At 42.5% G+C, this 11,684-nt stretch overlaps 1 protein-coding gene across 5 annotated transcripts in view; it reads left to right on the forward strand.

Annotated features, from left to right (window-relative positions):
* The window catches only part of sh2d4a (SH2 domain containing 4A), a 15,368-nt gene extending 4,063 nt beyond the window's left edge, over nucleotides 1-11,305 (forward strand). For 2 of the 5 annotated variants that reach the window (XM_014143203.2, XM_014143211.2), the window contains exons 4-9: nucleotides 1,825-1,993; nucleotides 3,487-3,619; nucleotides 7,906-8,104; nucleotides 8,842-8,972; nucleotides 9,952-10,169; nucleotides 10,495-11,305. In XM_014143203.2, the coding sequence (XP_013998678.1) occupies nucleotides 1,825-1,993; nucleotides 3,487-3,619; nucleotides 7,906-8,104; nucleotides 8,842-8,972; nucleotides 9,952-10,169; nucleotides 10,495-10,587 (943 nt within the window). In that variant the 3' untranslated portion in view covers nucleotides 10,588-11,305. 5 annotated transcript variants of the gene reach the window in all.
* Nucleotides 11,306-11,684: the final 379 nt, after the last annotated feature.

Raw genomic sequence — 11,684 nt, forward strand, 5'->3', positions numbered from 1 at the left:
TAAGAAAAAATAAGCGATAAGTAAAAGTAACAAATAAAAGATGCTGTGAGCAGGTGGCTGGTGTGTCACTTTAAGTCAGAGGTGCTCGTCGTAATGGAATGAATGCAACGCTATGTGTTTAAAACCTTTCCATTTGTTCGATTCCAGCCATTACAAAATGCCCGTCTTCCAATGGAGAAGGTGCATAAAGGTGGCGGCCACCATGTACAATTGCCTTTTTTTGCTCAGTTGGCCGTATTGCTCATTGCTCTCCGTTACTCTTTTTTTGTATCATCGACAAAGCTCCAAGATGGTGGCCATTTTGAGAAAAAAAATTACAAAAGTAGATTGTGATGATTTACTGTCACATTGAACCATGTCTCATGCCGTACTTTAAGAACTCTGTGGATAGTGCTAAAACAATGATGTCCTGTATGAATTCCTCTATCTTCTTGCCCCTTCGCCATTTCTCATTCAACCATCTGTATGTGTGAACATTGTTGTTGAACATTCTACTAAATTCACTTCGTTCTGACGTTTCAAATTCTTCTCTAAGGCTGGTCAGACAAAAGCCTTACTGAACCGCCCATATGGGTTATATAATAGAATTCCGTGTGAGAACATGCTGTCTCACACCCCACTGTTCTGTACTTGTGGATGTTTGAGTTCTCTTACTAAGTGGTTTCTAAATTTAAACCTAAAGTAACGACTTTGTTCCAAACAGTCTATCATGGAATCCTGTTTTGTGTTCTCTAACATCCACATTCTCCATTTTAAATGAATGTGTTGATAATTCTGGGCCAAATCCTAACTGGAAATCTGTGAAATCGCTGTAAAAAGTTACAGGCAAGCATTTAAATTACAACTTGGTCCTCAGTGCCTGCATGTTGGCTGTTGCCATCCTGATCTGGACTTTGCTTGTGTGTCATAATATTCCACTCCTCAGACATTCTATTATTGAGTCCTCAGCAGGTTAGCTTTTATTCATCATGAATGTTGTTCTGGAGGCAGCCCTGCAGTGGTAACTAGCTGATTTTCGAAATCAGATTTTTAACCTTAAACGCACTGCTAACCCTAATGCCTAACATTAGATGAAGACCAAAAAGCAAATGTTTGTTTTCATACATTTTTACAATGTAGCCAATTTGACTCAGCAGCTGGCCCATCTAGTTGAAATCGCTCAGTTCTGCCTCCAGGACAAACCTCACCCCAATAAACGTCAATCTGCGTGGTGTTAGGGGTGTGTCCTCGTAGTAGTTAAAAAAATCTGAAGAACATGCGCACATCGAGGTCATTGTTGCTGGAGGTGAATTCATTGTAAATAAAAAGGTGAACGCTGCACACTGCTGCTCAGGCTTCCAGGCTCCATGGATACTCAGGCTCCATGGATACTCATGCTCCATGGATACTCATGCTCCATGGATACCCATGCTCCATGGATACCCATGCTCCATGGATACCCATGCTCCATGGATACCCATGCTCCATGGATACTCAGGCTCCCAGGCTCCGTGGATGCCTGATGAAGGGTCGAAATGTTACCTGGGAGCATGTGCAGCGTTTTCCTGTTTGTTTTCCTCATAGTAGTTGCTATGTGCCTGTATGGATAGGACATGTCTGTAGCTCTTTTTTCTATCCATGCCTCGAGGTAGGGGATTGTGGACTGTCATGCGAGGGGCCATGGGACTATTTGGGGAGGTGGAAGGTATTTCGATTTTAGGGAAAGCTTTACAAATCAGTGGACATGTAAAGATCTACAGGTGCTCGTGTGTTCTCAGTCAGTCAATCCCTGTGTGTGTGTGTGTGTGTGTGTGTGTGTGTGTGTATGTGTGTGTGTGTGTGTAGGGTGAAGAAGGAGGCGGAGCTGGTCAAGAGGTTCTCCAGTGTGTTGATGGACTCAGAGCTGCAGTCGTGGAAAGAGGAGGTGGCGCGACAGGAGGTGGCGCGACAGGAGGTGGCGCGGCAGGAGGTGGCGCGGCAGGAGGTGGCGCGACAGGAGGTGGCGCGACAGGAGGTGGAGATTAAGGCCCCCCTAGCCCATAATTTTGAAAAAACACATTCACATGCCACAGCTTATTTAGAGAGTTACAGATAGTCCAGACTTTTCTTCCAGCCATAGACTTGGATAGACATTGTATCTGTCCCATTATGGCGTCTGTGAGACCATGGGCAGTGCCATTGAGGCAATCTCCATTTTTAAGTAGTCCATTTAGTTTTTCTATTACTTCTGCGTTGGCAAACAAACAAAGGGTGGGTGCATACTTCCACCTAGAGTGTGTTGTTTGAACAGGTATAAAAGCAAGGCTGGTGATTTACTGCCACCTACCTTTATGGCATGTTTGTCCACTAGTTAAATCATTGGCTGATCCCTCCTGATGACCTGGATGGAATTATGTGATCCTTCCTTAACCCATAGAACATCCAGTTGACTACACGGGCGGTAGGTAGCCTAGCGGTTAGAGCATTGGGCCAGTAACTGAAAGGTCACTAGTTTTTTATTTTGTGTATTTTTTATTGTTGTGTCTTTTCACCCCTGACACCCTCAGGGAGTGTGGTCATGACCAGGGTCGGACATTGTCAACATCAACCCTGGAGTTGGAATCCCTGAGCCATGTTGGGTGGGAGGGGGAGTTGGCATATGCAAAAATACTAACAATTCACACATGCGTCCAAAATGGTGAAAGACGCAATGGCGCTACCCATGCTAAAACAGGCTTTTGGGCACTAGAGTCCTCTATCTCTATGGTTCCAGCCCAGCTCATCAATTCTGATTTGTTGAATTACTTATTTTTGTGCTTGGCTGGATCAAAAGCCTGCACTCCCAGTACTCTAGCTCTCCAGGGACACTTGCCTTAAATCTTAGACAGTTGAACAGTTATTCTAAGGTTTTTACAGTCATGGCATCAAGTGTTTTGATCACAAGTACAGTTTGACAGGTTATATGGTTAAGTATTAGCCCATTGATTAAAATGTCATTCTATAATATTGTCACAGTATAATGAGTGTTTGTTATGTAAACAAGGAAGTTGATGATGCATTGATATTAAACAATTAGCCTCACAATAGGTGTTGAAAGCACATTTTTGTCAACTTACAGGAACTACTCATTGTTTCATCAATGGTATTGGTTGCCCACATCCTCATGACCATAACACGTTAGCTAAACAACCCATATAATCGCTTTCCAGTTATCGTTCATTTGACCAACTTTTAGAACAATGTCCTTCCTAAACACTCAGTTGTTTTATACTTCCCCATATAGGCCAGTTCAAAACAATGATTAAATACATTTGTTTGAGCTCATAGCCTCACTGTCTTTATACAGTGTTTGAAATTGACTTGATTTACTGCAGGTAAAACTCTGGAGGAGGAAAAAAATGTTTGAACTTTTTGTCACATGTGCTCTAATGAACATGACCCTGGTTCAATTCCACAGTCTTACTATTTGTTTAGCCTCTACTGTTCAATGGTGACATTTCTTTCTCTCCTTCCCCCTGTTTCTCTCAGAAAAGAGAGGCGGAAGAGAGGAGGAGGGCTGAGGAGGAGGTGCGAAGAGTGGAGCAGAAGAGAAAGCAGGAGATCTACATGGACTTGAGGGAGGTCAGAGAGGAGAGAGACGACCAACACTGGCAAGATTCATGTAAACACAAACACACACACACACACACACACACTGGAGAAACTCTGAAGCATACGGATTCTAGGTCGTCATTTTTGCAGTCGAGCGTCACATCTCAGAAGATTGCCATTAAAACTGGTGTTTCTTATAGACTGGTTGGTTGTTCAGCAACAAAACCGACACAGGTGCAACTATGGGGCAAAACGGACACGGTTGGCTTAGATTGTTGAAAACATGTAAACTATATTTAGTCTCCAATATGTTGACTGAAAACATCCATTTGCACAATGAGCACTTGTTGTCTCTCAATTTCACCGTTACAGTTGTTGGTTAGCTAGCTAGCGGATTTTAGCCATATTAGCATTGTCATAAAATCAGTCAAAATGCCTCAAAACAAGCCATGGTAGTTTCTTGTCATTGTTGGTAGTTATATTTGGCCATCCAGAATAACAACTGACAGACTTGTGCCTGATTTGAAGCATTGCTTTCATGACGTTGTCAGCTAACCCATCTATTGGACAAGCCCAGAATGTGAATGTGATTCCTGATATCCTTGGAAACCTGGGTTCTCAGCCAGCTCCTTAGCATGGCTTAGGGTGATGTGTCTAACTTGCCATTCTTTGTTGGTGCTAATTTTAGAACACTCAACATTATCTCAGAATGGCTGCACAAATATGTTGACCTCATTGGAAAAGGTTTTGATTTTGTGTTGGAGAAGACATATCTTGGGGATCCCTGCAGTCCTATAGTTTACCACCGACCTGAACATCTAGATTGTATAAATAGGAAATTAAGTATTGTATTTCCTCCATGGCAAACTCCCAAGTATAATGAATATAGTTCCAACACACAAGTTAATATTTAACCTTCCTGTTTGACAAAGATTATAGCTGACCTTCAGTTGCACTGATTAACAGCATAAATAATCATGCTACTTTGAATTTTTTTTTAAATTCAGTTTCTGCCAAAGTGTGGACATACAATGTTTGTCTTGTGCTTAGTCTGAAATGTACACCAGTCTTCCACTGTGGCCTCTCTGAATGTGAAAAACCTTTTCTGCTGCTTTAACACTTATCAAAATGGGTTGAAATAAAATGTATGGAAGGCAGGAAACCCCCTTGGGCCTCTGGATAGAGCTATATAGGGCACACCAGTTGATCATTACACAGATGACTGTTTCTTGGCCTTGTGAAACGGTTTGTTTACATTCAGTCGGGTAACCAGACAAATCGTGACCTTGGGACTATAAGGTTATATCTGTTCTGAGATATTGAGTAGATACTCTGCGTCTCACAAAGACACGGCGGTTGGACCCAAAAATCTCAAAGGAAAGGACGAAAGGACAGATTTCCACCTGTCTAATGTCCATTGCTCGTGTTTCTTGGCCCAAGCAAGTCTCTTCTTCTTATTGGTGTCCTTTAGTAGTGGGTTCTTTGCAGCAATTCGACCATGTAGGCCTGATTTACGGAGTCTCTCCTCTGAACAGTTGATGTGTCTGTTACTTGAACTTTGTGAAGCATTTATTTGGGCTGCAATCTGAGGTGCAGTTAACTCTAATTAACTTATCCTCTGCAGCAGAGGTAACTCTGGGTCTTCCTTTCCTGTGGCGGTCCTCGTGAGAGCCAGTTTCATCATAGCGCTTGATGGTTTTTGCAACTGCATTTGAAGAAACGTTCAAAGTTCTTGAAATGTTCCATATTGACTGACCTTCATGTCTTAAAGTAATGATGGACTGTTGTTTCTCTTTGCTTATTTGAGCTGTTCTTGCCATAATATGGACTTAGCCCTATTTGGTAAAAGACCATCTTCTGTATACCCCGCTACCTTGTCACAACACAACTGATTGGCTCAAACGCATTAAGAAGGAAAGAAATTCAAAAAATTTACTTTTATGAAGGCCACCTGTTAATTGAAATGCATTCCAGGTGTCTACCTCATGAAGCTGGTTGAGAGAATGCCAAGAGTGTGCAAAGCTGTTATCAAGGCAAAGGGTGGCTACTTTGAAGAATCTCAAATATAAAATATATTTAGATTTGTTTAACACTTTATTTGGTTACTACATGATTCCATATGTTTTATTTCATAGTTGTTTCGATGTCTTCACTATTATTCTACAATGTGGAAAATAGTAAAAATAAAGACAAACGCTGGAATGAGTGGGTGTGTCCAGTGGTAGATAGAACCATATGGCTCTGAAATGTCAATCTGGGTTCAACCATAAGGTTCTGACACTAAGGAATTAGACATGTTAAGTTATCAAAAAATATATAAATGACCATGTTTACATGTGCGTAGTATTCCGGATAAGAGCTCATATCCCGCTTAAGGTCTTATTTGGGATAAGCTGTTTACACGCACCTATAGAGAGAGATAGATCTATCTCTGTCGCTTGCTCAATAGTATCCATGTAACCACGAATAAACAGAATATTCCTCATTATAAGTATATGGGTTAAATGGAATAGTAACTGAAATAAGGACACTGACCGTAGGCCTATAACCTCTCACATGTAGAGAAATCTAATATTAACTCCTGCAGAATTAGGTTATGCATTTCTTGCAGTGAAATGTTATTTGTTTATTTCAGCATCTCTCGAGTAAATGTGAATGTGCACGGAATGTTATCTTTGAAACTTATGTAAGCAGACAGTATTTCAACCATGTAAAATATGCCCCCAAGACAAACTGAAGTCTTATCAGAAACGTGTTACGTCCTTTTCTCAGCTTTTCATTTAAAAACCGGTCAAACTGATGACATTTTGCACAGGGACAATCTTTCCACTGTTTTGGAGTTATTGCGTTTTCTCCCCGGTCCCTAAACGAAACAGACAACTTTACCGCTGTCAACTAGATTATTAATACATTCATTTTATCAATGTAAGACATTTCTCTGAAGAGCACTACTTTATTTAGTCTTCTGGGGCAGGCCTCCCGAGTGGCGCAGTGTTCTAAGGCACTGCAACGCAGTGCTATCTGTGCCACTAGAGATTCTAGGTTCGAGTCCAGGCTCTGTCGCAACCGGGAGACCCATGGGGCGGCGCACAATTGGCCCAGCGTCGTCCGGGTTAGGGGAGGGTTTGGCCGTGTCTCATCACGCACTAGCGACTCGTGTGGCGGGCCGGGCGCAGTGCACGCTGACACGGTCGCCACATGTGCAGTGTTTCCTCCGACACATTGGTGCGGCTGGCTTCCAGGTTAAGTGGTCATTGTGTCAAGAAGCAGTGCGGCTTGGTTGGGTTGTGTTTCGGAGGACGCACGGCTCTCGACGTTCGCCTCTCCCGAGTCCGTACGGGAGTCTCAGCTATGGGACAAGACTGTAACTACCAATTGGATATCACAAAATTGGGGAGAAAAAGGGGTAAAAAAAAATGTATTTATTTATTCTGGGGCAACAAGGTATAGGAAGAGAAGCTGCATGTTTCTTACTATGTCAGAAATTATAATATGGCCTACCAAATGTAGGAAATTATAAGCAGGAACTTGTCTAAATTAGAGGTGAAAGTCACCAGTAGTAAATTAATTATAGTAGGCTAAATTATTATGGTGGATGGAACTGTGCAGGTAGCTGCTTTTATGAAGTGATTTGTGAAACTTAGCAAAACAACAGTAATGGGATAAGATGTTGACATGCTACAGTATTCCATCTTACATCAGCATATCCCAGGCATCTTATCCGGGTTTCTCATAACCGGGATACAAGCTTTTTCGGGTTATTGTAAACAGGATATGATGTTTTATTTATATGCATCAACTCAAAAATTGTATACTTGAGTATCCCGAATAATAACGGGATATTGGTGTGCATGTAAATGTGGTCAGTGACTAGAATAACACTATTAAGATAGTCAGAACACATCAAATACGTTATGAAATGTATTATGATTATCAGACAAATGACAGTCATCACTGAACAACGATGTGGCAACATCATTTACTTTACAATTTCTGACAGAGTTTTTTTTTGTTGCTTGTGTGCCATTATTGTTGGCTGAACAGGCCATGTATTACTGTGAAGGCACAGGTCAGCTCATGGGTTAAGTGTGTCGCTGGTCACAGTAAGGTCTTTGCCATCTTCCTCTAAGTGTAGGGAGATGGCAAAGATGTGTTCTGATTGGTTCGTCTGTATTCGTTCAGGCTTGTGATTGGATTGCAGCTAGAACCTTATAGTGCCGTGTTCAAATGGGTTTATGCAGATCTAACTTTCTAGTTTTTCATTTATTTCACTTAATTTTAACAAATGTCATAAGAACCATGAAGGTAGGATTTTGTGTGTGAGAGAGAGTTTACATTCTTCTGTGTTTTTCACAGTGCGGAAGTCCAAAGCGGCTGACCTGCGGCGACGGTCCATTGCCAAGCAGACCCGTGATGACCACCGGCGGCAATCGGTCAAGGCTCTGGAGCGAGGCCGTGTGGCTGCCGTCACCAAGGCCTTCGGCGGGGACAGACCTGTCCTCCCGCCCAAACCCAAACCCAGGAACCTTACTGTGACCAGCGACACCCTTAACCCGTGAGCTGACCTGTGCCTTCACAGTAATACAGGGCCTGTTGAGCAGAGTTGGGGTCAATTCCTTTTAAATTCAGGATGTAAACTGAAATTAAAATGTTCCTCAATACTTCTGAGAAATGTGTGCATTTGTTGGAATCGGAATGTCAGTTTACTTCCGGAATTGACCCCAACCCTGCTGTTTAGGAGGTCTAGGGTCCAACATTCTGATATAAATACTATTGTTGGTTATGTGGAGTAGGGAATCATTCTGCAGTTATGTTGGCTCTATTAATGACGTTTCTATCTGCACCATTAAGGATGTTTGACATCACTGAATACACCCTGGACTAGGCTCAACCCCACTGAAACCCAATGGTATCCAGTCATCTGCTATGGCACAGCCCAAAACCCTAGTCCCTTCCTTAGTGACTACCACTTAGGACTTTGCAGGTCTGAAGGTCAATAGTTATATTATTGAATAGTTGGTTAAATCCACTCTATATTCACACTGGTATTAGTGAACCAAAGCTTTCCACCAGCCTGGTGTGGTAATGGTAGTTTGCAGTAGTAAGTACACGTCAATCCTCGTGCTTGTGATGGTTGGTCTCATTCACTGAAAGCTGATGTCTAGGGATTCCCCTTTCAGAAAAAGCCATGCAGAAAAACACTGAGCCTTAGAGCTTAAACACATGAATGCCTTTCACTGGCTGGCTGACTGCCTGACCCACTTGTTTTCTCTCTGTGTCGCTGCCTGACAGGAAGCAAGGGTTGCAACGCACACTGTCCACCTCCAGCAGGGAGCACATTATTAGATGGTTCCAGGAGGAACAGCTGCCTTTCCGAGCGGGTTTCCAGAAGGACCAGAGTCGCATAGCATCTTGGTTCCATGGTAAGGGGCCAAGTTGCACCGGAAATGTTTCTAACTGAACAAGAGGATTCCATCTAGAATGGACAACATATGCAAATAAATCCTAATTAGTTTACATTAGACCGGAAGTCATTTACTGTCTGTGTGTGAAGAGACCACATCAGTCTCCATGCCACTCAGCACAGTTGGTTAGTAGTAGGTCTGATGCCTCCTACTGTTTGTAATATCTTAATTATACCACAGAATACACAAGTTTGATCAATTTACTGAACCACGTAGTGCAGGGGTAGGTAACCCTGTTCCTGGAGTGCCGCAGGTACTGCAGTATTCCAACTAGGCACCACACCTGACCAACTGAGCTAATTGTTTAGTGAATTCAACACACTTGGCCTTCCAAAAATGTGAAGTACATGCTGGGCTCTCCAAGACCAGGGTTGCCTAGCTACCCCTGACATAGTAGGTGCTGGGCACCTATGCAAATTCTGCTGCTATACAGCGGGTTTATCAGTAACTCTCTTGCCTTGGGACTTCTCCTATATTTAATACTTATCTGAAAGGACTGGCAGTAGTATGATCAGAGGTATATTCACTAGTAACCAAATGGAACCAAACAGGGAGGGACTGACCTCAATGTGTCCAATAGAAACTCTTGTTTTCGTTGCGGTATGCGACTAATGAATACACCCTAGCCAGCTTTTTCATGTTGAACGGAAGCAACGGCCCTGTCCAGAAACAACCCCTTTTCCCTACTCCCTAGATGCACTTGTGTAACTCTGACTGGGTTGCAATATGGAGGAATTAGAACCTGGCCTATCAGAAGGCCAAGTAGAGCTATTGTCATATTGCTTAAACCTATTAAATCCTGTCAGATCTCCACAAGTATCTCAGGGCTACAGGTAGTTTTCTGGAGAGTAAAGCATGTACATGTATGTGGTCTTCAGCGTGTCATTCTGACTTGGCAATACTTAATAACTGACCCACCATTACTTTTACCACCAAGGCATCATTTCGCGGCAGGAAGCCGAGGACTTACTGAGCGAGGGGGAACCCGGGCACTTTCTGGTGCGGGTCAGCGAAAGGATTCTGGGATACGTCCTGTCTTATCGATGCAAAGACGAGTTTAAACACTTCCTCATTGATGCTACAGAGGGCTGCTACATGCTGCTGGGACACCAGATCAGATTCACCTCGTTGGCAGAGCTTGTGGAGTTCCACAAGGTAGTGGCACATCTAGAGTCCTTATTTTGTGCTTTTTTTTAAATGTTGTTGTATTTGGGAGTTGTTTAGGGTAGCTTTGAGGGTTTTACTGGCAATGGTTGTGATATTTGGTGGTTTTGCCTACTGTAGTTGAATGCACTTAAGTCGCTCTGGATAGGCGTGTGCTAAATGACACATTTAAATAATACAGGATTTACTGTGGGTGGTATGTTGAATATCACTTCTCTTCCTCAATATTGAGATTGTAATGCATCTTGTTTTGTATTCACATGAACTGTTGAAGTGGAGCAGAGTAATGACTCTTTGCATTTTCTTGTGTCACTAGGGGGAGCCAATCACCATGTCAGGAGGTGAGCAGCTGCTCCAGCCATGTGGCCAGAGGCCTAGTGGTGTGGACTATGCAGACCTCTTTACCTGAAACCTGCAAGGGTCATGTCCCAATAATCTAAAACAGCCTCCTCTCCTAGTCTCCTTCCTTCATGACCACTGGTCAGAAAGGTCTCAACAGGTGACTGATCGAGACCAAGTGGTTTCACCTGTCAGTAGCTTTTAAACAGTCTATGGACGGTAGTCAAGGTGGGAAAGGGACCAGGAAGGAAGCCACTTTAGAAGATTAAGACAACCTTCAGGCATGAGACGGATCTCTGTGGAACAAAGTGTTTCTACGGGAGACTCACACTATGGCTAGATAACCAACAAAGCTTGTTTTCAGGAGGATTTACAGGATGTTCAGATAGAAGTGTAATGTTTAGAACCCATTACGATGTCTATCATGTAGACTAGAACAATAATAGAATAACCATTTTTTTATCAAGGAGGAACTTCGGTTAACTTCATACTAGGGAATCGTATCGGCTCAAGTAATTCTATTTCTATCTGCAATGTTCAGAAAGTTTCACATCCGTGTTGACACTATTCTCCCCCCCAGTTCTAACTGTCAAGCCACTGACTTTCTATTATATCTAGACATCCTCTATCCCCCATGTACAATATGAACAGGCCTGTAATATCATTTCAGGTTATGTATTCATAGACCAGTACCATGCGGCCAGTATTGTAAAGGCACGTTTGACAGCGACAACAGTCGCCTGTTTGGGGATGAATGACTTGAATAAATTCTGCACTTTGTATTGCAACTGTCTAGTTGGTTTCAATGCTGACCTGAGGGGTATGCTAGTACTACAAAAAGCACGATCAATGAGTTGGCTAGCTAACTTGCTTAAATATTCAGATTTTTTTGGGGGAAGATAGGCATGGTGTAATTGACTCAACAACCAAAAACACATCTTGGTTTAGCTTTCTTAATGAACCGGAAAATCAATAGTTACTTCTGGTTGTTTATCAAAGTTAGCTGGCTAACTAATGAATCTTGGTTTGGATTATACCCCTATAGGAGTCTGACAAAACACATGACAAAGAGATTCATTTCATTTTGCAGTTATAGTTTTCTAAAAGCACATTATGAACATAACACATTACCTGCAAAGCAACAATATTTACAATGTTCTATAACTG

Source organism: Salmo salar, chromosome ssa01 (genome assembly GCF_905237065.1).
Source record: "Salmo salar chromosome ssa01, Ssal_v3.1, whole genome shotgun sequence".
In the NCBI taxonomy this organism is placed as follows: domain Eukaryota; kingdom Metazoa; phylum Chordata; class Actinopteri; order Salmoniformes; family Salmonidae; genus Salmo; species Salmo salar.